Source organism: Lissotriton vulgaris, chromosome 12, assembly GCF_964263255.1.
Source record: "Lissotriton vulgaris chromosome 12, aLisVul1.2, whole genome shotgun sequence".
NCBI classification, from domain to species: Eukaryota; Metazoa; Chordata; class Amphibia; order Caudata; family Salamandridae; genus Lissotriton; species Lissotriton vulgaris.
The window spans coordinates 230,281,546-230,308,536 of record NC_141700.1 but is presented as its reverse complement, the minus strand read 5'-3'; the positions used below and the strand labels follow the sequence as shown (position 1 = coordinate 230,308,536).

General features: G+C 45.1%; 1 protein-coding gene across 1 annotated transcript in view; it reads left to right on the top strand.

The window, feature by feature from the left end:
* Positions 1–26,991, top strand: part of DYNC1LI2 (dynein cytoplasmic 1 light intermediate chain 2) — a 473,715-nt gene that overhangs the window by 234,299 nt on the left and 212,425 nt on the right. The window contains exon 9 of the mRNA XM_086947723.1: positions 25,654–25,713. Within this exon, the coding sequence (XP_086803849.1) occupies positions 25,654–25,713 (60 nt within the window). The remainder of the gene's footprint in view (positions 1–25,653; positions 25,714–26,991) is intronic.

The following is a 26,991-nucleotide window of genomic DNA, read 5'->3' as shown; positions in this document are numbered from 1 at the left end:
GCTTGCATCTTCCTTCCATGGCCCTGGGTGTTTTCCATGTTATCCCATTCAGTGCCTTCTCGACCCTGTACCACCCCATCACTCAGGGGCACCACCCCATCACTCAGGGGCACCACCCCATCACTCAGGGGCACCACCCCATCACTCAGGGGCACCACCCCATCACTCAGGGGCACCACCCCATCACTCAGGGGCACCACCCCATCACTCAGGGGAACCACCACATCACTGAGGGGCACCACCACATCACTGAGGGGCACCACCACATCACTGAGGGGCACCACCACATCACTGAGGGGCACCACCACATCACTGAGGGGCACCACCACATCACTGAGGGGCACCACCACATCACTGAGGGGCACCACCACATCACTGAGGGGCACCACCACATCACTGAGGGGCACCACCACATCACTGAGGGGCACCACCACATCACTGAGGGGCACCACCACATCACTGAGGGGCACCACCACATCACTGAGGGGCACCACCACATCACTGAGGGGCACCACCACATCACTGAGGGGCACCACCACATGACTCGGGGGCACCACCACATGACTCGGGGGCACCACCACATGACTCGGGGGCACCACCACATGACTCGGGGGCACCACCACATGACTCAGCCCAACCACATCATCACTCAGCACCACAACAGCACTGTCCTTGCTTGCTACCAATAAACATTGCCATAGTCAATAGGACTCGCATTAGGAAAGAGTAAGATATTGGCTTTGTGAATAACAATGCTATTAATTTATATATTTTCAAAGCCAACCCATTTTAAAAAAATGTCATTTACAATACCAATAGCTCACACTTTCCTAATGCGAGACCTATTGCATTGCAAATGCTTGTTATAGGGGCATTTATCCCAGTAAAGGCGAGCTCACATTGTAATTTCTATCCCAACATCCACTATAAATGTATACTTGATCATAACTGCATATAATGATATATATTATGATGTTTAACTGCTACCTATTCGGATTCAAGCATGAATGATCCAATACTGGTGAAGGAAACAAGTTAGTTACCAGCAATGTTCCCTCTAATATTTTTCCTCTGTGTGGCAGAGTACGGTCTCTGTGTGCTTCAGCCAAGGCTATGTGCGCCAAGAACCCGACCACACGTGTAGACCAGGGCTTTAAGTGGGATGAAAAAACTAGGGGTCTCTCGAAGGGGTGTGACCAATGCAATTAAGGGCGTGGCTTAAAAGCAATTAAGCTAAAAATCTGTGCTTGGCATAGTGTGCCACCCAACTGATATTTTGCTTCTTCTGTCAATGCATCCAGATATGTAATACAAGTAACATTACACCTACAAGAAGCCAGGACTATTGGCTTGGTCAATGGTTGTTTGTTGCATAAAGTTCTATATATTGTTGGAAATGATTCCGTTCTTGTGATAGTATTTGTGGCTTAATGATCTAGCTGCTGACTTAGGAGATGGGTTTTGAGTCTCAGGTCACTTAACATCCTGTGATTCTGGGCAAATCAATTAATCTCCCCATGCATACCAAATAAATAAATAAATCCTGTAACGGGCTCCAATACTTTTGGGTTAGTTCTGCACTATATAAAACTTGCTGCATTTCTTTTCTAAATGCAGGGCTGATGGTTTGCCTTTTGAAAGAATTTGTTTAATGCAGCCCTTGACCTGCGCTTTGATTAACAAAAATACTTTCAAGACGCCCACAATTAGTCCCACAGCCACACTCTAGTTGGAAAAGAAAGGCAGCAAGTTCACAGAGAATTTTCTGCCTTTCAGTGCCTTAACGCTCTCTTGGAATGTGCTGTGTGTGCGCTCTTCACACACAGCACTGTGCGCTCGGGAGGACAAAGGTGTGCGTGCACGTGCGCGCACCTTACAGGGAATAGTGGTTACCTGTAACTATAGTTCTCCAGTATTGGTATCGTTCATAGTTTCACATGTGACCCATCCTCCTCCTCTGAGAGGCTCAACTTATCACTGCTGTGTCATGTTCACACTGGTACTTGAAAATCTGAGGAAAGGAAGCCTCTTAGGGGAGTGTTCCACAGGGTGCTGCAGTTTGGTTCTTTTAATTGATAGGTATAAGTTACTAAAGTGAATGTTCTCTAGCCTACACCTAGGCTATGTTTAACATAGTACAGCCTCCTAGTTTTACCGTGGGACTCCCACTCTGACGACGGGGAATGATTCGAGCATGTGAGTCTATGAAAGATAGCAATACTGGAGAACTAAAGTTGCAAGTAAGTAACTTGGTTTCTTATGTTGAGTGACTATGTTTGGGCAGACAAGTCTTCCCGGATAAATTATTGAAAATGTGAAATAGGCAAATTAGTTGTCACCAGCCTGTTACTATAGTACTGGGCAGCTCAATTGCAACTCATGGCTGGCTGGATTAAACAACATTTCACTGATTTGACAGATGGGTTGGAGAGTAAAGGGTTGACTAAGTTGGCATTTCATAGAGCTTCATTTCCAACTATGGGTGGCCTTAACCTATTAGCTGGCCCAGCATAAGTGGTGTATAAGGTTTGGCAGTACATTAAATTCTTTACCAGACATACTCTATACATGCATAGTGTGTGATTTCCGTGCTTACTTAAAAACATGGGAGTAGGACATGTCAGTGGTTCTCAGATTGCAGACATCTGATGTTAGGCAATTTAGTTGATGATGATTCAAATGGAGTAATAGATGAGTAAGCCAAGGCATGATAGGAGGTAAACATAAATATATCCAGCTAGGGTACCCCTTGCAGAATATGTTTGGATGCTTTCCTCATCAGTGCTTCTGTTAGTGCATTACAACGCATGCGTGGTTAACACGAATAGCCTTTACCACGCATACCTTTACTACGAGATACGTAGTAAAGGCATGTGTGGTAAAGGCTATTCGTTAAAAAGGGGGCGCGGGGGTCTCCACCCCCCCCCCCCCCCAAAAAAAAGCGGGCGAAAAGAAAAGGGGGCTTGGGGGGGTTCTCCCCCCAAACAAACGCACCTGATAAAGGCAATCGATGTTAGAGGGAACAGAAGTCTCACTTCCGTTTCCTCTTAACGACGGGAAACATGGGAAAAAAAAGAACATGAAGAACAGATGAAAGACGAGACAAAGTGGAGAGGTAAGGGGATTTTAGGATAAAAAAACCGAAGGGGTAGAAATTTAGGGTAAAGGGCAGGATAGGGTTATTTGTAAGAAGGGTTTAGGGGTAGCGGAATAACCTTTAACAAGAGTATGCCCTTACCATGCATACATTTACAACGAAAAAGTGTAAATATATGCGTGGTAAAGGAATATTTGTGCTAAAGGTTATGCGTGGGAAAGGCATTCGCAGTGTAACGCATGCGTGGTAAAGGCATGCGTTGCAACGTAATGCGTTGTAATATCATACAACCCTTCTGTATTACAATAAGAACATCTGCTCGCGCTCCGTACACAGTAGCCCGTAAGAGGTGGAATACAAATTTGTGCTTCAAGTTATCAAATGCACAATGACTTCAGTTGATCAAGAATGGAGGCGATGCTGCAATTGCCATGCAGTGCCCTCCATTAACTAATATGGTGTAAAAGACTACATAGGGTACATATCTCACTATTGTGCTCACCTACATTTGATTCACCCCAGGTTTGAGACTGCCCCCATCGTGCGGCATCACTGCTTCATTTGTGGATGTAATTTGGGAAAAATGTATGATACCTGGTTATTAAGAGCGAGTATTCAAAAAGTTATTGATGCTACTAAAAGACAATTTGAATGTCTGTTTTTAGAGGAAGGAATTGTTTTCATTGTTTTAGTTTTTTTTTTTTTTTTACAGCTAAAACCAGAATTCATAGTTTGGCTACCTTGTACTGCCTGGACCTATTCTGGAAAGCCTGCAGGCCCACTAAGCGCTAAGTGGAAATGGCTTGTGCACTTCTGTTCCCCAAATAACATTAACCCACTTACCCCTCCAGTGCAGGATATTCTCTGTTAATTTATACACCCGCAGACATTAGGGTTGCCACATGAATGCAAAACAGAACACTTTCTTCTCTCAAAATTCTCGTTATAAAAGCTTTTATGGAGGGCCTTAAGCAGGTAATGCCACCTAGGGTACTTCCTGCCGCAGTCTGAAATCTTAACATTGCAATCTCCAGACGAATAGGGCCACCCTTTTAGCCCCTGCAGTTCCTATTTTGGAAAGTTGCCTTCCTCACTTTCAAGAACCTTTTTTCCAAGTCCCCAAAGATAAAGTGGTTCTCAGAATCCATCTTAAATTTTTACCCAAGGTGGTCCTTGTGTTCCACCTGAACCAATCCATTGGTCTCCCAGTCTTCTTCCTTCAACATGACTCTGTAGCTGAAAGAGCATTCCACATGCTTTAAGTCAAGCATGGTCTTATGTATTACATTGACAGAAACAATTGTTTGCAGCTTTCTCTCAGCCACATAAAGGCCATGCCATATTGAAGGCCGGGAATGGCAGGCAGATAGTTAAGTGTATCCAGACCTGCTATACTAAGCTAAAAGAACCTTTCCTTCCCTCCCCAGGCCACGATTCACTTCCAAGCAGGGCGCTACTATTGCTTTCTTCAGGAACATACCTATAGCAGACATATGTAGAACTAAAACTTGGGACACCTCACACTCATTTCCGAAACAAAATTGTGTGGACAGCCTATCCAGTGAACAAGCCCGAAGCGGGCAAGCTGTCCTCCAGACTTAATAAAAAAACCTCTGCACCATCAACTGGCTAGCTACCGCTTAGACGGGTACTGCTTTTCAGTCTAAGCACAGCATGTGTATCTACAGCCACACAATGCTAAGAACGCAATACATGGCTTACCCTGTAAGCATTTGTTTGTTGCATGTAATGCTATAGATTCACATGCACTCCCCATCGACCCCTGGAGCCAATGGTTGATAACAGATATGCTTCTTTTTACTATGATTTTTTTTGCAACAAAATTTTATTATCTTAAAACAAAGGCGGGTGTGAACATATCAGTGTTCCAAAACCCAGCAGCGTGTTCTGGAGTACAAGCAATTGGTCAATCACATGAAGGATAAGCTATAACTAATCCAGTTACTCAGACTCTGTCACACCTCCATATTTCCTACCCTCCTCCAAAACAATGACATGCCTCTTAGCTACAAATATACATTCTAGCCATGGGAAAGTCAATTGTTCACATTGACAACCATTGTCGTGTTTGAACCTGGTGGGGCACTCTCCAATCTCAAGGATCTTCACCCTGCCAGAACCCCTCAAACTCCACCTTTGTCCGGCTTGGTCACATTCTGCGGGGGAACCCTTTGGAGAGTCCATGTCCAGCTCTTTCATACAGTCAACCAGCTCTCTCATCTATGCCGAATCATTGGAGCCGTGCCTTGCCAGAGCAGCACACTTTCAAGACCAGCCTACTTAACAAGCTCATCACGCCATTTAGCCACCCTGTGACCTCAACTGGCTTTCCAATGCATCGTAATTTCCTGCTTAGCAAGGATTATAACTATATATACGAAAGTGGGGCAGGGAGCTGATAAAGGTCCAGTACTTGTGCTCCTAAAACATCTGTAAATCAAGGAAGTACCTTTTTCAAAGAAAAGGCAAAAGGGGAGCTAGGTTAGAACGAGAACCCCAGGGAATCCTTGTGATTCTCCAGTATTGGGGTGTCTTTCATAGATTCACATGCCTGAATCATTCCCCGTCGTCTGAGTGGGAGTCCCACGGTACATAAAAAAGCAATGATATGCCTGTAATAACCAAAAAACCTTGGTAATAACCAACCAGGAAGTAAAGTAGCCCTAAGCTACAGGAGCAAAAGCTCCCACACTCATGACTATCTTAGTCATTTTGTATAGACCAAACTGCAGCCAATCAGGCGACAGCACCCACCAGAATGTTCTCCCCAGAGGCTCAGGCTCTCCGATTTTCTACCGCTCGTCGTGTGAAGGGAGTCTCCCTGAGCTCTGCTCAGTTTTCTCTTACTTCGGTAGTTTTTTACCTTCTAAAGATGTCTACTTCTAAATCCCTTTTTAGGGCTTGTGATTCCTGTGCAAAGCTAAGGCTGTTCAAGGAGGATCCTCACAAGAAATGTATATATTGTCTGTATCCAGATCATGAGGTGAAGGAGTGTAAAATCTGCAGGACCTTTCCTCAGAAAACCCTCAGGGACAGAGAGGGTCGTCTTCTCCTGTGGCTCCAGAAGATAAAGGACCAAGATAACTCCGTTTCTGAGGTAGGGAGCATCGTCGCGGGGTCTTTTATATCCTCTAGGAAGAGGAAAGCTGAGGTTGTTAGCTTCTCCTGGGGCGAAGGTGTTGAAAAAAGCCCAATTCTCTCAGGATTCTGGTGTGCCTTCTACTTCAAAAAAGGCTTCTCCACCTATTAAACCTGGTCCTAGTGTGCCCTCAAAGAAAACTGGAAAATCTGCATCTTCCAAGACAGCTTCTCATAAAATTTTACCTCAGGCTGCTCCTTTGACCACTTCAGCATCAAAAATACAGCTTCACCGTCGCCATCTCTTCATGTGGCCACCTCTTTAACATCTACGGTGACTTTCTCCTCACCAAAACCAGCTATGGTGATGTCTACAGCCTCCTCACCATCCACGGTGGTTCAGGTCCAAATTCGACCTATCTCATCGACGAAGATAGTGCCATCTACCGTCGAATCTTGAAGGTGTCGTCGACTTGAAAGTCGACGAACATCTTGCCGTCGACGACGCTAGCCCTACCGTCGACGACATCCTCGTCGACGAAGATACCGTCGCTGACATCCTCGTCGACGAAGAAAATACCCCGTCGACTAAGGTGCTTCCGTTGAGGACGTCATCGTCGACGAAGAAGACACTCTCGTCGACTAAGTCATCGTCGACGACAATGTTTCCGTCAACGGACACACCGACGACGAAGATTCTTGTTCCTCAGTCAGATACAGGTTTTTCACCGCTGACGGTGGCAGTCGACGCCCCCACTGTCAACCTGTACGGAAATGCAAGTTTGTTCATCCAAGCCATCCGCAATACTTCTGCCTTCACCGTCTACCACAGCTTCAATCTTGGAAAAGCGTGGTTCATCTTTGACAACTCTGTCTCCATTGAAATTGCCAGAAAAAATTACTAGATTCTGAGGAAGAGGAATCCTATGAAGATGACACTTTCCGTGCAGCCAGAAGCCCATCTGAGCTGCTTATAAAACTTCAGGATGTGGAACAAGATGAGGAACAATTCCTTGAACCTTTTGGTCGGGCTCCTGTGTCTGCGCCTAGCACACAAATGCCGCTGGACCTGTTGCATAATCTTCAATATATGTTAAGCGAATATTATCATCGTTTTCCCCCATCCGAATCAGGTGATTCTCACTTCTCTACGCCGGTGCCAAGAACATCTACGGCAACACTAAGACCTCCAAGACCAGCTTCTCCGCTGCCAACTACGGATATACGGCCTACAATACCTTCTTCGCCAGGTCCATCTCATCATACGCAGGATGATGATTCTTCGGGAGAAGAACGAGAAGAAGGCGAAGTAGACCAGTCAGTATCGTCGGAGTGGGATGAGTATCAGGCACAAACTCCTTCTCCAGTTGGCCAATCTACGGCGGATTCTCCGCCGGTGGACATCGCAACCTTCCACCAAATCATGGACAGGGCAACAAAGAGGTTCCTCATCACAATGGAAGCTAAGCAGGATGAGTGCTTTCTATATGATTTTAAAGATTTACCGCAAAAACAAAGTTGGTCCATCCCTATAATTGATTTTATCTGGAAGGAAGGTCTAAAGGTAATGGCGACGCCAAACTCTCTACCTGCAGTTCTACCTCTGGTAGATAAGAAATATAGGGCGCCTAACACGTCACCGGCATGCCTTATTGGCCAAGCAAAAACGGATTTTGTGGTTGCCCAGGCGGCTCAGAGGAGAGCCAAAAATCAATCTACGCAGGTCACTGCTACCCCGGATAGGGAGGGAAGACGCCTCGACTCAATAGGAAAGAAGGTCTCAACTATTGCGTCAACTACTGTCCATGTCGAGAACTCCCTTGCAGTCCTTAGGAGGTATGACAGACAGATGTGGTCGGACATATCGCCGTATATTGAAAAACTTTCAGAGCCTGATAGATCTGAAACCAAGAAGATTTTACAAGAGGGAGAATGTGTTTCATCTGAAAATATTGATGCTGCAGTGGACGTGGCTGCCACAGGTCTCAGACAGCTGGCGGTGCAGCTGTTCTGAGAAGACCGGGATGGTTAAAATCTACATCCTTTCGCCTGGAGGTCCAGTCTAAGATCATGGACATGGCCTACGATGGAGAGTTCCTTTTTGGACAACATGTGGATGAGGCTTTACAAGCCATAAAGAAGGAAACTGAGACTGGCGGTCCCTGGGATCTCTTCAATTTCGTAAATCTTCCTTTCGTGGAGCAAGAGGAAGAGGCACTTTCTCTAACAGAGGAGGTTATTCACAGCAGCGTTCTACAACAACTCACAGGGTAACCAAAGATAACAACCATACCGACAAAAGTATGGTCAAAAGAGAAACAACTACTCAGTCAAGAGGAAAAACCTCCTATCGAGGAAGAGACAACAACAAGAGCAAGTGAGACAAGCATCCTGCCACCACTTTTACCCAACCTGAAGCAAATTGGAGGAAGAATATCCCTAACTACTCAAATTGGTCCAAGATTACCACGAACAGATGGGTCCTGGACGTGGTATTCAGGGGTCACATTATGAAATTCGTCAAAGCCCCTCCAAATTCTCCCCCAAAAGGACCACCACCAGCTCATCTCAAGGAGCTGTTCTCCCAAATATATTCTATGATTCGAAAAGGAGCTATTGAGAAGGTACCTCAACATCAAAGAGGAGAAGGATTTTATTCGAGATTTTTGTTAATTCGCAAGAAGTCGGGTGAATGGCGCCCCATCCTCGACCTGCGTGCCATCAACAAATACCTCAAAAAATTGTCCTTCAGAATGTTAACGCTTCAAGAAATCCTCCAGTTTCTTTCAGAAGGGGATCACATGGCAACACTCGACCTTCAGGACGCATACTTCCATGTGCCCATTTTCCCAAACACCAGAAGTTCTTGCGGTTCAGAGTGGCTGGCAGGAACTTTCAGTTCAAGGTCCTCCCCTTTGGACTACGATCGGCCCCCAGAGTCTTTACAAAGATGCTAGCTCTGGTGGCAGCCCACTTGCGATTGGAAGGAATTCAGATTTATCCATATTTGGACGACTGCCTTATCAAGGCCAGTTATTTCCTCACAGCAAGAACTCACGTTCAGAGATGTCTGTCGCTACTTCAGAGCCTAGGTTTCTCGGTAAATTTCGAAAAGTCATCTGACTCCATCACGGAGAAAATCTTTCTTGGGAGCGACGCTGGACTCAAAGCTCGCCCAAGTCTTCATATCAAGAGCAAGGCAGTTGAAGATTCACAATATGGCATCTGCATTGCTAACTGTAAGTGCGTTTCTGTTCGCAAATTCAAGTCTTTCCTAGGGATGATCTCGTCCTGTATTCCTCTCACCCCCAACTGCCGCCTAAACATGAGGCCCTTACAAGAGGAACTCAGTCTTCAGTGGATACAGGTAACAGGATCATTCGAAGACGTGATCAACATAACCCCTCGGATGAGGAACTCCTTTCAATGGTGGATGCAAAAGTGCAACCTGCAGACTGGATGTGCATTCCTAACAGAAGTGTCCAGATTCATCGTGACCACAGATGCTTCTCTGGAAGGCTGGGGCGCCCACCTTCAAGGAATGACAATCAGTGGCAAATGGAACATACAGCAGAGAAAATGGCACATAAACCTCTTAGAGTTGCGAGCCATTTTTCTCGCCCTGAAATCCTTTCAAGCAATTTTAGAGGGCTCTACGGTTCTAATTCGAACAGACAACACAACCAGCATGCATTACCTGAACAAACAGGGAGGCACAAGGTCAACCGATTATCCGATCAGGCACAGGAGATTTGGAATTGGGCCCTGGATCACAACATCAATCTGTCGGCGGTCCATGTCCCAGGGGTTGCCAATGTACTGGCGGACTCCCTCAGCAGGTCTGATGCAGGCCATCACGAATGGGAGCTACATCAACCAACCCTGGATCACATATTCCAAGAGTGGGGTCATCCCGACCTGGATTTGTTTGCGACGAATCAGAACCGGAAATGCCCACGCTTTGCAAGCTGGATTCCCCACAAGAACTCATGCGGGATGCCCTTTCGATGAACTGGTGTCGGATATTTGCGTATGCTTTTCCGCCGATTCCTTTAATTCCCAAGGTCATCAGGAAGATGAGGAGACACCCATGTCGTCTAATCCTGATTGCTCCAAGGTGGCCCCGACAATATCGGTTCACCCAGCTGCTCCTCCTCTCTGAGTCCAGACCGATACAGCTGCCTCGAATACCGAATCTCCTGACAATCCAAGAGGGCCAAGTGTACCATCCGGACCCAGTTTCGTTGAAATTAGCAGATTGGCTACTCAACACAATGAATGTGCCAGCTTAGACATTCCTCAAGATTGTCAAGAAGTTCTTGCTAATGCTAGAGCGCCGTCAACGATTAAAACCTACAAGCTCAAATGGAAGCGTTTTTGTGCCTGGTGTCAAGCTGGTGATCTGCATACCATTCATGCTAGACCAGAACAAATTTTGCCTTTCTTTCTGCATTTGGCTAGATCGGGTTTGGCACATTCAACCCTAAAGGTATTCCTGGCAGCCATTTCCAGATTTCGTCAGGACGGAACGAACTCTGTTTCCTTCAAGAATAATTCAGCAATTTTTTAAGGGTTTATTTCGTATGTTTCCTCCAATTAGACGACCACCTCCATCTTGGCATTTGAACGTGGTGCTAGCTCAACTCGTGCGTCACCCCTTTGAACCCATTCATAAGATTGATCTCAAGTTTCTTACTTGGAAGGTCTCTTTGCTATTGGCTTTAACATCGTTTAGAAGGGTCAGTGACATTCAAGCATTCACTTCAAAACCGCCTTTCTTACAATTTACCTCAGACTCTGTGGTGCTACGTACCAATCCTAGGTACATGCCCAAAGTTCCATCGGATTTTCACCTAAATGAGCCAGTGATCCTAAAGACATTTTTTCCAAATCCACAATCACCGGCTGAAAGAGCTTTACACTCTTTAGACATCTGGAGATGTCTCAGGTTCTATCTTCAAAGAACGGCAACTGTTCGCAAGACAGACCAATTGTTTGTGGCATATGGAAGACTGCACCAAGGCTGCCCGGTATCCAAGCAAACTATAGCCAGATGGGTCTCGTCAGCAATTGGGCTATGTCATCAACAGGCAGGAAGACCCTTGCAGTCTGTACCAAGAGCGCATTCTACAAGGCGGTTTCCTCTTCCACCGCTCTATTCGCTGGTGTGCCCCTGCTACAAATCTGCAGAGCTGCAACGTGGTCCAGCAGGCACACTTTTACAAGACACTACTGCCTGGATTCAGCAAGTGATGCAGATGCTTCGGTGGGAAGAGCAGTTCTACGCAATCTTTTCAAATAAGGTGAGCCTCTGTTCTCCCTCCTCCTCTATGCTCTTGTTTAGACGCTTCTAACATGTTTTTGGTTACTACCTTGCATGCATATCTGCTGTATACTGCAAACGTCTTACGAGCATAATGTTTTTTCTTGTACTGCTATCTACTCTGATTCAGGCATGTGAATCTATGAAAGACACCCCAATACTGGAGAAGAGCAATAGTTACTTACCTGTAATCTGTGGTTCTCCAGTATTGGTGTCTTTCATAGATTCACATGCACCCGCCCACCTCCCCTCAGAGGCTCCCTCAGGCAATTATGTTGGTTTCACTCCTGTGCGAGAAAATCTGAGAGCCTGAGCCTCTGGGGAGAACATTCTGGTGGATGCTGTCGCCTGATTGGCTGCAGTTTGGTCTATACAAAATGACTAGGATAGTCATGAGTGTGGGAGCTTTTGCTCCTGTAGCTTAGGGCTACTCTACTTCCTGGTTGGTTATTACCAAGGTTTTTTGGTTATTACACGCATATTATTGCTTTTTTATGTACCGTGGGACTCCCACTCGCACGACGGGGAATGATTCAGGCTTGTGAATCTATGAAAGACACCCCAATACTGGAGAATCACAAGGATTCCCTGGGGTTCTCGTTCTAACCTAGCTCCCCTTTTGCATTTTCTTTGGAAAAGGTACTTCCTTGATTTACAGATGTTTTAGGAGCACAAGTACTAGACCTTTATCAGCTCCCTGCCCCACTTTCGTATATATAGTTATAATCCTTGCTAAGCAGGAAATTACGATGCATTGGAAAGCCAGTTGAGGTCACAGGGTGGCTAAATGGCGTGATGAGCTTGTTAAGTAGGCTGGTCTTGAAAGTGTGCTGCTCTGGCAAGGCACGGCTCCAATGATTCGTCATAGATGAGAGAGCTGGTTGACTGTATGAAAGAGCTGGACATGGACTCTCCAAAGGGTTCCCCCGCAGAATGTGACCTAGCCGGACAAAGGTGGAGTTTGAGGGGTGCTGGCAGGGTGAAGATCCTTGAGATTGGAGAGTGCCCCACCAGGTTCAAACACGAGAACCACAGATTACAGGTAAGTAATTATTGTTCTTATTTCTTGGTGACCTCAAATCCAAATGGATGTAATGCTTCATCATAGGGCGTGCTTCTCATTTGGGCCGGCGCTGCCTGCAAGAGGGCTCTTTATCGGAGATCTTTACAGTTTTAAGTTGTAATGAGTGTGTGTGAGGGTATGGAATGTGTAGGGTGGAGGCAATGTAGATGAAGTGTTAAGCAAAACCAATTAAAACTGACCGAGGGATACCGTATTATTTAATTATATGATGGTTCCCTTGGCAGGGATGAAAACAGTGAGTAGGAGGCTCAACGGACCAAGATAGGCTAACGTATAAATTTGATCAACCTTTTTCACGCCTTGTGGTCCGTGGCGTTTATTCAGGATCTAAAAGATCTCTGCCCTACACTTAAACTGGAATGCGTAGTTCCGGGTACTTCCCTATTAGAAAAAACTTTGATATGATTTTCCAACCTAGATAAAGAATACAAATAAACATCAAAAACAGGTTTTCATAGCGCTTGTAAGTAAATCTTGCTGGATTAGGCATACTGGTTGCTAAAGTCTCCTCGTAGTAGACCTACTCAAGCTTGAAAAGGGCACTAAAAAAAGTCGCTCTAAAAGTGGTAAGTGTACATATTTACAGCAGCCAGGCAAGTAACAACACATGTAAACAATACAACCTGGATTAAACGACGTACAACATAGTATGTAAAAATATAGGGTAGTGAAATCCCCATAGGTGAGAGTAGTGATCTAACCCTTAAGAATCACTCTGTCAGGCCCCTTAGGTCAAAAGCATAGCGCAGAGCGCTGCTACTAAGTAACTTTAAAATACAATAGAGAAGTATCACCACAAAGGTATGCAAAGTACTTCAATAGAACAGAGAAGCGTGCCTGCAGAAAGTATACAATAGAGGCTGAACTCACGTGGTCATGGGTAGAGAGTGCCAGAGACTTAACCTTCCTCTGCTCGCCTGGTTTGGGAATTGTGCTGATGCTTCTCTACTGTATTTTACAGTTTAGCAGCAGCGCATTTCTAATGATTCGTCAGATGACACCCTGTAGGGCATTCCATAGAAAGGTGGTTACGGAAGGTGCCAGCGGCCATGGAAGGTGCCAGCGGCCATGGTCAACAGTGAAGGGTGCCAATTTCTCCATGTATCATAAAATGTGTATGTTCGTGGTGGTTGTTGAACTACATATGGAAAGTATTAAGAAATTATGTAATTTGTAATATGTAATATGTGGAGTGCTACTTAATGTAACAAATTCCTTTTCCTCTGAAAGTGGTCTTCTTGGTATTTAGAATAAGGTACAACCATCCTCCTGTCAATCCCTATTAGAGTGGCAGACTTTTTTGTCAGTTTTGGTTGGACTAATGTGTACTACAAATAGTGAAAGTGTTGGTCCATAATGTTCAGAAGTTTCATTTTTTCTGTGCTGGTGAATTAAACAAAGGGGCAAACATATTCTTCAGGTAATTTCATTCTTTCTGGCAGAATATACATATCTGGTCATTGTTGAGACAGAAAAGTCCTTTGCATGGTAAAGATGTGTACCCCTGCCCTGGGTGCCCAACTGTATTGTTGTCTGGATCTCTAATGCTGAATATTTTTTTTTTGTCTCAGTTAAACACGGATCCTGCGGCATAGGCATTTCTTCTAGATTTTGGACTTGTTGGACCAGGAGGGGCGCCCGATGCGCTACCATCCTAGTTGTGGAATACTACTGCCTTAACCAGGAGTGACAGCACTAGCCGGGTGGTGGCAATATAATGGTTCATTATCATAGTAGACACCGTGTTTTTAGGTCTCGCCTGTCGATGCGCATGCGCATCGAGCTTGCGAGACTATGGGGCTTAAACAGTCTTTAACCAACTTGCAAGGAATCGTGGCGATTCCTTGCAGTGCCCGTGAAATTCAAGCTCAATGCGCATGCGCATTGAGCTTGAAAGCACGTGCACATGCCCCCAGCCGCCTGCCCTGCTGCTTTCACACCCTCTCCACGCCCTGCTCCGCCCCCTCCCCTGCCCGCCGTGTCGCATTTCTCCTCCCCCCTCCCCTTCTGTGCCTTCCCTCCGTCTTGTCTCTTTTGGCCCCCCTCCTCCTCCTACTCTCCCCCCCCCCTCCTCCTCCTACTCTCCTCCCCACTCTCTCTCTCACAGCCTCCCCCAGCTCCGCCCCCTCACTTCTTGGTTGCACGGCCGCTAGGCCGTGCCTCCCCTACTCTCCTCCCCCCTCCTCCTCCTACTCTCCTCCCCCCCCTCCTCCTCCTACTCTCCTCCCCACTCTCTCTCTCACACAACCTTGCCGCTCCGGTTTGGACCCCCAGAGCGTTTACTTTTCAAAGTAAGTCGCAGATTAGTGCGTTACTTGTTTACCTTGTTTCCCCTTCTCTTTGTTCTTTGTGCCATTTGTCCCCCTCTTTTATTTGGCACAGTCGGCTGTACCTGTGTAACCAGCCTCATATTTTTCAAAATAAATAAAAAAAACGCACATGTATATAACCACACAGAACTCTCAAGGGCCATTGCTGAAATCAAGCGCCATTCACATTTGGCTTCTGGCAGCTTAGCCTACATCATCGGGCAACATGTCCGCCCCTTTTGGTCATTTGTTTTCTTCACCGAGAGTGACAGCATTTTGCTCTTAGACATGTGCAGGCAACCTAGAAAGTAGTCCAGATCAGAGCCGTGGCTGGTGGGCCAAAGTCTGCTTTTATGTTTTCTTTAATAATATTATTTGCAGTTTTTTTTATTAATTTATATTTCAATCGTTTATTTTTTGTTTTGCTTTTTTTGTAAAACAGATGCGCACCATCCTTAGGCAGCACCGTTATGTACCCCTTCTGTGCCCCGGATCTCAGAAACAGTATATCCGAGCACATGCCGCATGCGGCCCAAAGGCGTGCTCAGCAGGCATTAAATAAAATAAATACATGGCCGCACGTGTTTGCAGCGTCTTTAGTTTGAGGTGGAAATGTCTGCATGGCGCTGTATTTACTGCACGCTGTTACAGGCTAACCTGACCTGCACCATGTGCTGCTTTGAAATGTCATGTTGTCACACGCTGTGATACATTGTCCCCTGCAGTGATGCGCAATATGGAAAACCTCGACATGAATAGATTAGCCCCAGGTTCACTGTGCATTCCTCGCGCCCTCCTGGCCTTCCTCCACCCCGCACGAGCCCTCTGCATGACCTCAGTCTCACGCTGTTCTTCTATACTTACAGGCTGTCTTTGCTCTACCTTTTCCCTCTAATCCAGGGCTGGACTGGAAACCCAAAGCAGCCCTCCTCCGATGGAAATACATGCGCCCCACCCTCTTGCTGTTTGCTCTCACTACCCCCTCCCCCCTCCTTTCTTCCCCTCCCTCCTCGTTAGCTTGTCTCTGTTTGAGGTAGTGTTTAAAATACTTCAGAGCAATCTCAAGAGCGTGGCAGTCTTTTTTTTTTTTATAATTCATCTTCACAACTTCGCGCGCGTGCACTCCCCCCACCCATCCGCTTTCCCAGCCTTCTTTCCGAGTGTCTTGTGTCTGAAGACATCAAATTGCTCTGCTGCTTGATTATACAGTGTCCTGTTTGCACGAAATCTTAACGTCTTCAAAGGGATGAAAGGCTACCTCAGTCCTGACAGACTTTGAACTTATGACCCCCACGTTTACACAGATGTTGCAGGCATTAGAAAGCATGAATGTAATAGACTCCCATATATGGCATTAGAAAACGTGAATGCATATACACAAATGCAGAAATCTGCACAGTTGTACAGACAAGGAACACCAACTGATTTCATTGCCATCTTTTTAATCATGATTATCTCTCCACTAGGGAATTTAACAGTAGTGCCCAAGACTAATAGTCAACAGAACCTGCTGTCAGATTTCAGTTATTTACAATAGTTTAAGCTATTGCTATTATAAATTACAATTTTTTTAATTTCAGTATTAATTATTTAAAAAAATTAAAAGCCATTTGTATTTGTTAGATGAATACATCTAAGTCACGTACATACAAAACATGTTGCATTACAAATGCTATAGGTGTCACATTTGAAAAAGCTTAAAGTATTGGCATTGTAAATGACAAAGCTATTAATTTGGCTATTTTCAAGACCAACACATTAAAAAAATTGTCATTTACGAAACCAATAGCTCCAACTTTTCTAATGCGAGACCTATTGCATTTCCAATGCTTGTTTTTTACCCTGTGTCATTGGCTGTGTCATTGGAGGGAGGCCTATCGGCTCAGTCACCTTTTTAAAAGTTCTGCTGCTGTGTTTTTAATTCACCCTTGGCCTACATCAGGTGAAGTAGAAGTGTGTGCATGGTGAAAGCGTGCTGGGTGCATGTGAGTGCACAAGACACACTACACAGAGGGTGCAGTGTGAAACAGAGTGCACATGATAAATGTGTGCGCTGGCAGAGGGTGTTTAAAGTTACACACTCTGGTGCAGTACAGAGAGACCGTAGTATTTAAACATGTGCGCAGACTGAGTGCTTGTGGAAACACTGGTGGTAGCATTGTACATGGGCACAACAATACTAGACAGTGGAGTGTACTGTGAATGTATGCTGAGTGCAGAAGTGCCTTTATTGGAATATCACAAGGACGGCCTTGAGTTCCATTTTGGGAAGCACAAGCCTGCCTAGTAAAAACATGAGGAGTAGAGGAAGCGCCCTCAGACAGAATCATATATTGCTGCATTCTTGTAAGCTGGGTGGGACAAGCACTGGGTGAGGGGGAGCCAGGCTCTCCCTGTGCATTTCAAAGGGCTCTTTGATTCAGTGACAGATCACAAGGAAAGGATCAGGACACATCTCAGATAGAGGGAGATGGGGCTTATAAGAGAATGTAGCTCTTCTGAGCGAGGAGCTTGTCGGATCGACTTGGCCATCACCCATGTGCGGAATGTCACAGCAACCCCATATGCCAGGATGGTCTGCAGAAGAGGCAAACATGACTCGACAATGAGCCTAGTTGGAGTAACCCCGTATGCCAGAAGGGGACGCTCGAAGCGCTGAGGCAGGAGGTCTGAGTTGTGGTCTGTGATCCGAATTGCTGCTACACCACGATGGTGTGGCTTGGTTTCCGAGGAGGACAGAGGAAACTTCTTCAGAGCCCTGCCGGAGCAAAGAAACTGCCCCCACTGTTTAGTTGGCAAGTTGTTCGACATATCAAAATGGGATGATGACATGCTTTTCCAATCACCCTCAAAAAACCATAAAAGCAACCATAGAATTGTGGACAGCTTAAAGCACAGACCAACCAAGATTTCATTTGTAATTTTTTGTCATGATGGCAGATTTACCAATGCAATATACCATTACGTCCAATAGTTGCTTCTGTCTGTGGGAATATATAGGGTTTGTAGGTTCCTAAAAACATGTGATATCCAGAGCCAACAACTGAGCTACAGCTTATTTTGATTTTTTCATTGTGTACTCACTTTAAAGCAATTCATATGGTAAAATGTAATAAATGAAAAATGGTTATGAAAGAAACCAATTTATTTCTGGAACGAGATCAAGATACCTGATTTAGGAACTGTGGCAATTTGTACACTTCTGAAATTGTAGTTACCCATTCTGTCATGTGATTCACATGGCATTGTACAAAATGTCTTCTTTCTTTCACGCTGGCTTACGGTTGGATGCTCACAAAATGCACAGAAATCCAATTACTAATTACAAATGTTGTACTATTCTCTGTTCCCTCATTTCTCCAGATAAAAACACTCAACTTGTGTGATTGGGCCTAGAGGCCTCAACACAAAACGCAGCAAAACGCAACCTGGAGACATCTCATTTCACCTAGCACAATATTACATTTTTTAGGTCTCGGCCTGACGTCAGCAGCGCATGCGCTGCTCTCGTCATACGGGACTTATTGGAATCGATACAATTCCAAGAAGCCTCATCCCAGCTCTGCCTGCAGATTTCATTTGTGCGCGTCGTTTGGCGTCGCAAATTATGCCTAAAGCAGTGCAATGATTGCACTGAAGGTATGTCAATTCTTCCTTGTTGCCACCCTGTCTTCTTTTAGGCATGCCCACTGGGATTGGATCGTTTACAGGAGGATTTACACTCTTTCCTTTAAAGGACTATAAGCACTTTTTTTCTAATTTGCAGCGCCGTCCACACGCTTGTAATGGCCTGCTTCAGCCCCCCACCCTCACAAAATGTGGAATTCTGCTGCATCATCAACGCACCTTATCTCTCTGGTGTTTAGCTTTTTAAAGCAATCTATTCATGCATTCATTTGCGCATTATGATGAGTATATATTCATGTGAGGCAGGGTTGGACTACAGAGGTATGTTTGGATGGTCAGAGCCTTAAGGAGCCAGAGAACTAGGTCAGCAGACCTGCTTTAGAGAGAGAGAACCAGGAGAACTAGGTCAGCAGAGCCTTTAGAGCCAGAGAACTAGGTCAGCAGAGCTGCTTTAGAGGGAGAGAACCAGGCCAACAGAGCTGCTTTAGAGGGAGAGAACCAGGTCAGCAGAGCTGCTTTAGAGGGAGAGAACCAGGGCAGCAGAGCTAGTCTAGAGCCTAAGAACCAGGTCAGCAGAGCTGCTCTATAGGCAGATACCCAGGTCAGCAGAGCTGCTTTAGAGCCAGAGAACCAGGGCAGCAGAGCTGCTCTAGAACCAGAGAACAAGGTCAGCAGAGCTGATTTAGAGCCAGAGAACCAGGTCAGCAGAGCTGCTTTAGAGCCAGAGAACCAGGTCCGCAGAGCTGCTTTAGAGCCAGAGAACCAGGTCAGCAGAGCTGCTTTAGAGCCAGAGCACCAGGTCCGCAGAGCTGCTTTAGAGCCAGAGAACCAGGTCAGCAGAGCTGCTTTAGAGCCAGAGCACCAGGTCAGCAGAGCTGCTTTAGAGGGAGAGAAGCAGGCCAGCAGAGCTGCTCTTGAGACAGAGAACCATGCCAGCAGAGCTGCTTTAGAGCCATAGAACCATGTCAGAAGAGCTGCTCTAGAGCCATAGAACCAGGTCAGCAGAGCTGCTTTAGAGTCATAGAACCAGGTCAGCAGAGCTGCTTTAGAGCCATAGAACCAGGTCAGCAGAGCTGGTCCAGAGCCAGAGAACAAGGTCAGCAGAGCTGCTCCAGAGTCAGAGAACCAGATCAGCAGAGCTGCTTTGTTATGTTCTGTTATAAAAGGATTTGTATTGTGCTCGAGTGTCCTGGCACGTGCGTGGGCTGTGGAAGAAGGGGCAGGATAAATTGATTGACCAGTTTAAACAGATGAGTTTTTAAATGTTTTTAAAAAAGCAAAAATCCTGTGTATGCTGTAGCTCCACGGGGAGAGCATTCCTGGCAGCTGCTGCCTTAACAGAGAGGGACTGGCCTCCCAAGCGTGCCCTATGAAACCGCAGGATGACCAGCCGGCGCTGAGTGGCAGATCGTAAGGGGCGACTCAGCGTATACAGAACAAAACGCCTCCTGAGGTACGCAGGCCCGCGGCCATGAATGGCCCTGTGAGATAGAATAAGGACCTTGAATTGCACCTGCTGGGCCACAGGTAGCCAAAGCAGATCCCGCAAATGCTGCAGGACACTAAATCTCCGAGAGATGTCGAACAGGAGTCTGGCTGCGGCATTCTGTATGGTTTGAAGTTTCTTAACCAGATAGCCGGCAATGCCAATGAACAGAGCATTGGCATATTCAAGGCGGGAGAGGATGAGGGCGCGCGCTACTATTTCTTTAGCCTCCCTCCGAAGCAGTGGAAAGAACCTTCGTAAAGCCTTAAGGGTTCCGAAGCAGACTCCAGTATGTTTTTGATGTGTTCTGCAAACCAGAGACCTTCACCAAACCGCACCTCAAAGTTCTTTGCCGGGTCACCCACAGAGCGGGGGCATGGGACATTAGGAGGCCACAAAGATTCTCTGAAGGTAGGGGGGAACTGGCCATACAGGAGTACCTCCGACTTATCCTCATTGCACTGAAGTTGGACATGTGCAGGCCAGCGGAAAACAGACGAAAGGCAAATCTGAGCGGCATTGGTATCCAGATCAGAACCCCTCCAAGTAAATAGCAGTGGGTGTCATCCACGTAGGCTATAATTTTTGCACCCAGTTCCTCCGCAAAAAAAATCAGGGGGGTCAGATATATATTGAAGAGCAGGAGGCTCAATGTGGTGCCCTGAGGCATTCCCGTTGAAGGGGAGAGAACCAGGCCAGCAGAGCTGTTGTAGAGCCAGAGAACCAGGTCAGCAGAGCTGCCGTAGAGCCAGAGATCAGGTCAGCAGAGCTGCCGTAGAGCCAGAGAACCAGGTCAGCAGAGCTGCCGTAGAGCCAGAGAACCAGGTCAGCAGAGCTGCTGTAGAGCCAGAGAAACCAGGTCAGCAGAGCTGCTTTGAGGGAGAGAACCCGGTCAGCAGAGCTGCTCTAGCTGACTGACTGACACTGACTGACTGACTGACACTGACTGACACTGACTGACTGACACTGACTGACTGACTGACACTGACTGACACTGATTGACTAACACTGATTGACTGACACTGATTGACTCCTGACACGGACTGACTGACACTGATTGACTGACACTGACTGACTGACTAACTGACTGACACTGACTGACACTGATTGACTACTCTCTACTACTCACTCTCTACTCCTCACTCTCTACTCCTCACTCTCTACTACTCACTCTCTACTACTCACTCTACTACTCTCTTACGCTCTCTACTACTCACTCTCTACTACTCACACTCTACTCTCTACCTCTTTCTACCTCTCTCTACTACTCTCTGCTGCTCTACCTCTACCTCTCTGCCTCTCTCTACCTCTCTACGCGCACACATATGCACATATATATGTATATGCATTTATATATGTATGTGTGTGTATATATATATATATATATATATATATATATATATATATATATACATACATATATTAACATATATAATCTGCATATCTATATAAATACAAATATAAATGCATGCATACATATGCATGTTATGTACATGAAAGTTTGAAATACACTAATAAAAGCAAAGCTAAAAAGCCATCTAATTACAAACAGAATTGCTTTAACTTAAACGAGGGTGAGACCTATTGAATTTTCAATGCTGGTTTAAGACTGTGGGTAATTGCAGAATTTTGGCCTGAGTTGATCCTCCACCCAGGGAAACCTACCAAAGATGTATGAATACTAGAGACCGAGGTGAGTCTAGGGTAGTGTCTTGTATGGATCCCATGAAGGTTTTCTTTTTTACGCAGAAGGCCTTGCAAATCTCAAAAATTGACTAAACATTTTTCCTTACTTCTGTGAGAGAAAGTTGCGAAAACTGCAGGGATCTGCAAAATTCCTACCACCCAATGTTCTCGCACTTCAAAATACAATGTGGTGTTTAAAAAAATCTGATTGAGCAATAACCCGGTTTGGCAATGTTAAGCAGCTGAGGATTTTGGGCACATTTCCTCCTATTTCTGTGAGGAAATGATCAGGAATCGGCATATTTCATATCACCCAGTGTTGACACACTTGTCCTAATAAAAACAGTATCCCACTGGTGTGAATGGGCCTAACGTATGTGTCTCGAAATGCACCAAAATGTAACATTCACAGATCAATTTTTTTCCGCACAAAACCAATTCTATTTTCCGATGTAGGTAGCTGCGAAGTCTGAGCCCTGGCTCCGCCACCACTGTGGGAAACCTACCAAATGCAAATATTTCTGAAAGCTAGAAATCCTTGCTTTTGTGGATCCCCCTACCTTTTCTTACCCACAATACCATTTAATCCTTAAACTTTAGCAAAAATATATAACTTTCTTCAAAATATGAGAACTTGGAAGATTTCCCTTGGTGGCAGCCCAGCACAGGCCCAATTAGAACAGTTTTCTCCATCATCGAACAAAGTCATTTTGGCAGTGTCTTCACTTTGCCAATTGGGGGCAAACTCCCTATCTACCTCTCCGGCGCACCCCTTTTTGTTGGTTTCCGACTCCCCACTCACCTTTGCTAGGTGGTGCAGAAAGCATGGGGAAATAGATTGGTGGCAACCAAGCCAATAGTCCTCCTAAGGAATGGAAGGCCGTATTGTCCCTTCAGGAAGAGGTGTGGGGAGGCATTGTCTGATACCAGGTGGGCAACCCTTTTTTCTATGCTGGGGGTAGTGCAAACCCCCAATTGGTATAATCCTCCTATCTACCCCTGTGGGGCAGGTCTACCCCAAACTGCCTCTCAGCGGGGACAACAAATGTATATGTCATGGTGTGTCCACGCCTATTTGTATTTTTTTTTTTTTTTTTAAAGAGAAATCAAATTCGAAGAGTCTAGTGGACTTTCTATCTGCCACCCCTTTCTTTGCCAGGGGATGGAGGGGAAAAGGGGGGCAAGCACCTAACCCAGGATGTCATCTATGACATGGTTTGTCTTTGCAGCTTTATACTAGACATGGGATTTTTAAATGCACTAAGCTTGAGGAGAAGGGCAGTCTGGTAATAGGAAAGCTGATGTTTAGTATTATATCCACTGCCACAAAATAGCTCGGTGTCCTCAAGAGTATCCTTTCACTAGTGCTTCAGATCTGTAACTTTTTGGCCAGTTGCCTTTGGAAAACATTGTGTAAAATGCTCACATTTCCTAATTTGGTGTTTAGGATTGTGGTAGTGGAGAACCCTTTGGCTCCCTATTTGGGCTTGTATGCATCAGCCACTCACTCCATCATATTTGAGGCATATGTTTACTCGTCACTAGTTTCAGATTTCACCAGTCATCGCTGAATTAACTTGATTATTGGACTAAAAATGGTCAAAACACAGTGTCTGAGAATCAGGAGGCAGACTGGGCTACGGTGAGGTATGCCAGAAGGTTTAACTCACATGCTACTTCACTAGTTCTGGAGGTCTGAAAGCCACAGCTACAATCTGCAGCCTTGTATAGCCCTACCATGGGTGTTGCAGCAGTCCCATGGCAGTCCGACCGCCCAACTTGTAATAGGGCGGTCAGGCCGGATGTGCCCGCACCGCCACCATGGCTACGACTGTCAATCAGACTGCCGTAGCCCTAATCAGGCCCTTAGACTTTGGAGAAAAGCTGCATTAGGAACTTACAGAGCTGAAATAAGATTGCCAAGCCGTAGAGCACTGAATATGCCCTGGTTTGTGCCATACAACCTTTGTGAAGCTGAAGTCAATTTATTGTTGGTACTCCCTTAAGTCCATAATTGTTGCCTCATTTGGTTTCTCTAAAAAAAAAATCTACTGAGAATCAGTTGCCCAAACCAGATTGTTGGAACCTAATCGAAGCTGTCTTACGGAGTTCTTTTTAATGCATAAAATCCTCCTCCTGTTTGATAGCCAACTAGATTCTATCAAACCTCAATATGCTAATGTACTGTTTGAAGTTTAGGTTGGGTATTTTATCTTTATAGTCGCCCACATCAAAGTGGGACAGAAATGAAATGTGATCAAGCCATTGCCTTTATTGAGAGCAGATTTCTGAGACAGGCGTGAACTTAGTTGGTCTTGCCTGAGGCAGCGGATGCGCAGTCGCTTTCAAGACATTTCATTAACTTAGGTGGTGCTTAGAGCCCACCCATTGATTTCCATTGGTTGGCTTTCTCACTCATCTCTTTGGTCACTGCATGTCCGCTTTACTTCCAATTCATGTGTTTGTTCTTCCCCTGGAGCATGGCTCAAGTACAGCTTCCTTTCCCAGTTCCCTTCTGCTGCTTGCACTTTCGGAACTACTTTGTGCGTTTGTTTGCAGTCCAACTCCCCCCTCCTCCCGCCCCGGGTTGCAGCTGTTTTTTTAAAAATATGAAGCATCAAATCGGTCCAAGGACAACAAGGGCCTTGGAATACTTTACTTTAGCACTATATGCCAGTTGTCATGTATAGACAACCGACCACTGCTGTACCACATGGCTAAAAGATATTGACTAAATCAATAGCTCTTGCAAACATGCAACTTATTGGCTTTGCCTATGCTTGTTGTTTTGCTGCTCTTCCTCAAGAATAGATTAAAATGGACCATTCCAGTCTTTCAAAATATGGGCATACTGAACTATTTGGATGTGTTTAGTATAGTTAAATTCAACACATCTGCAATTGCTGGACAACCCCTGGAATATTTTTATATTGCTAGTTATTTTGTAGCAGCTGGTAGGTTGAAAAAATTACGTCGCCTAAATATGATTGTATGATCCCCGTCTTTTTTTAATTGTATTTTATGGATTTCAATATGTTGCACTTTTAATATTTGTAATATTTCATCTGTACCTATGAATTGTGTGATGTAATCTGACTGCGTGCCTTTTATGATTTTAATTAATCGATTAAAGTGGTTTTGACTTGACTTGACACATCTGCTCATTTGGTCTTCATTGACTATTGCTAATTATACATCTTGCCTGGATACCTAGATATTTATTTGTCTCTCATGCCATGAGGTTTCTTAGTTGTTTACATAGCTGGTGTGTGATTATAAGTGGGCTTGAAAAATTGCATTGTACTTCATCATTTTTATTCATCTTGATTTATTATGTAGTAACCAGTCATAACCGGGGACCTATTATACAATTATGTATAACTACCCATAATCTGGGATAAACTTTTTTTTTCATTTATCTAGTTTAGTGGAAGCTCAGTTGTATTAATACATTGTTTTTGTATTTAATGTGTTTTATGGGATTTTTAGTACTTTACTGTTTAACCCTTTCCGTGCTCGTGACGGAACCGTTCCGTCACGAGCCTCAGGTGGGCTGTGCTGGTGACGGAACGGTTCCGTCACGGCCCGCTCGCCACTCTTGCGCGGCGAGAATTCCGCGCCTGCGCTGACGTTCTGAAGAGTGGGCGGGCCGTGACGGAACCATTCCGTCACAAGCACAGCCCACCCGAGGGCCGTGACGGAGCGGTTCCGTCATGAGTACAGGAGCGCGGCGGGCCCCGCCTCCCCCTTAGCGTTGCGGCGGAATAGCCGCCGCAGCTAAGGGGTTAAGTAACAATATTATAATTGTTATTAATCCTTAAAGTAAAACTGTAAAGTAGTTTTTATTTTGAACATAGCCACTCTTTCTCTGTCTGTCTCCACTCTTTTTTGAGTTGCCTGCAGGGTACGTGTTTATAACCCTTTTGAATGTTTTTTTTACAGTTAGTGCATGATAAAGAGCTAGCAGCAGAAGATGAGCAGGTGTTTCTTATGAAACAACAGGTAAGCGCAATTAGATCAGTTTTTATACATTTACATTGTGAAAACAGCGTTACTTTATGTTCTAGATATATGTCTGTGTTTTAAAACATTTTAGGTGTATGTACTTTTTACTACAGTGCAAAGTAACCTTGGTAGCTCTTTGCTAGTATTTTTCTTGTGCATGATTCTCATGCATGGTTAAGCAATATTTACGTTTCAAAAAGAGTGCTTAAACTAAATTAAATTGCAATCCCACAACTTTCTGCTTCTGAAATGACCACCTTCTCACAGGAGAACAGGTCTTGCTTTTTTGTAAACCAGTGAGAGTGTGGTGTTGCTGTAAGCCCTGCATATATTGTCAAAGTTTGTGTGCATCAAAAAGAGTGCTGTGTGGCTGAATGACTGCAGGAACGGAGCCTAATGTGGATTGGTTCTGTACCTTCTGGTAAGTGGCAGAATATGTTTAAAGAGTAGTAGTGAGGAGTCAAAAAGGTATTTGCACCAAAGATACAGCCTTTGGACCTGTATCACCTAAGAGGAGGACTGTTAGTAGGTGTAATGTTGCTCTTTTAAATTCTTACCTTGTGATAAACCTCTTAAGAGTAAGCACAACCCTACTTAGCATCACAAACAAAAAACATAAACAAACGTGAATAAGGTGAACTCGGTATGGTATATACCAGGTATTGCTGGAAGGATGATGAACATAGCACTTTGTGAGGTCATAGTCCATATTGCTTTAGGATTTCGTACCCTCCTCAGTGTATAGTAACACTGTATACAGGCTGGTGGGACACTTAGAATTACCACATACCTGACACCTTCGTCCTGAATGAAGAGTCAGAATTGATGGTGGTAATGATAGCTAAATCCATGTGTGAATGAAGTATGTTCCAGAGACCTGTTTAATCAGACAGGTGAGGTTATCTCGTGTACGTATGACTTTAATGCTAGCAGCAAGGTGGCATGTTTTTGGCCCCCTCTGTATCAGGATGCAGTTCATAATACTTGAATTTGGCACATATCCAAAAGTGGGGTAGTCTTTATTTCATATCTATAATGAATCCCAGATAGAGGAGATCTAGATGGTGGCACTGTTATGTTAGTTTGGGTACCGGGGATGTGGGACTGAAAACACGCACACTAGGACAGAATGCCCATCGCATAGATGTCCACTTGCATAGAAAACATTATATGAACGCCTGAACTAAATCCACAAAACTCTTTCGACAGCGATAAGGCTAAGGATGTGCTTATGGGAAGGGTAAGCTTTGGGCTTAGGGATAGGGTGCAAGCATG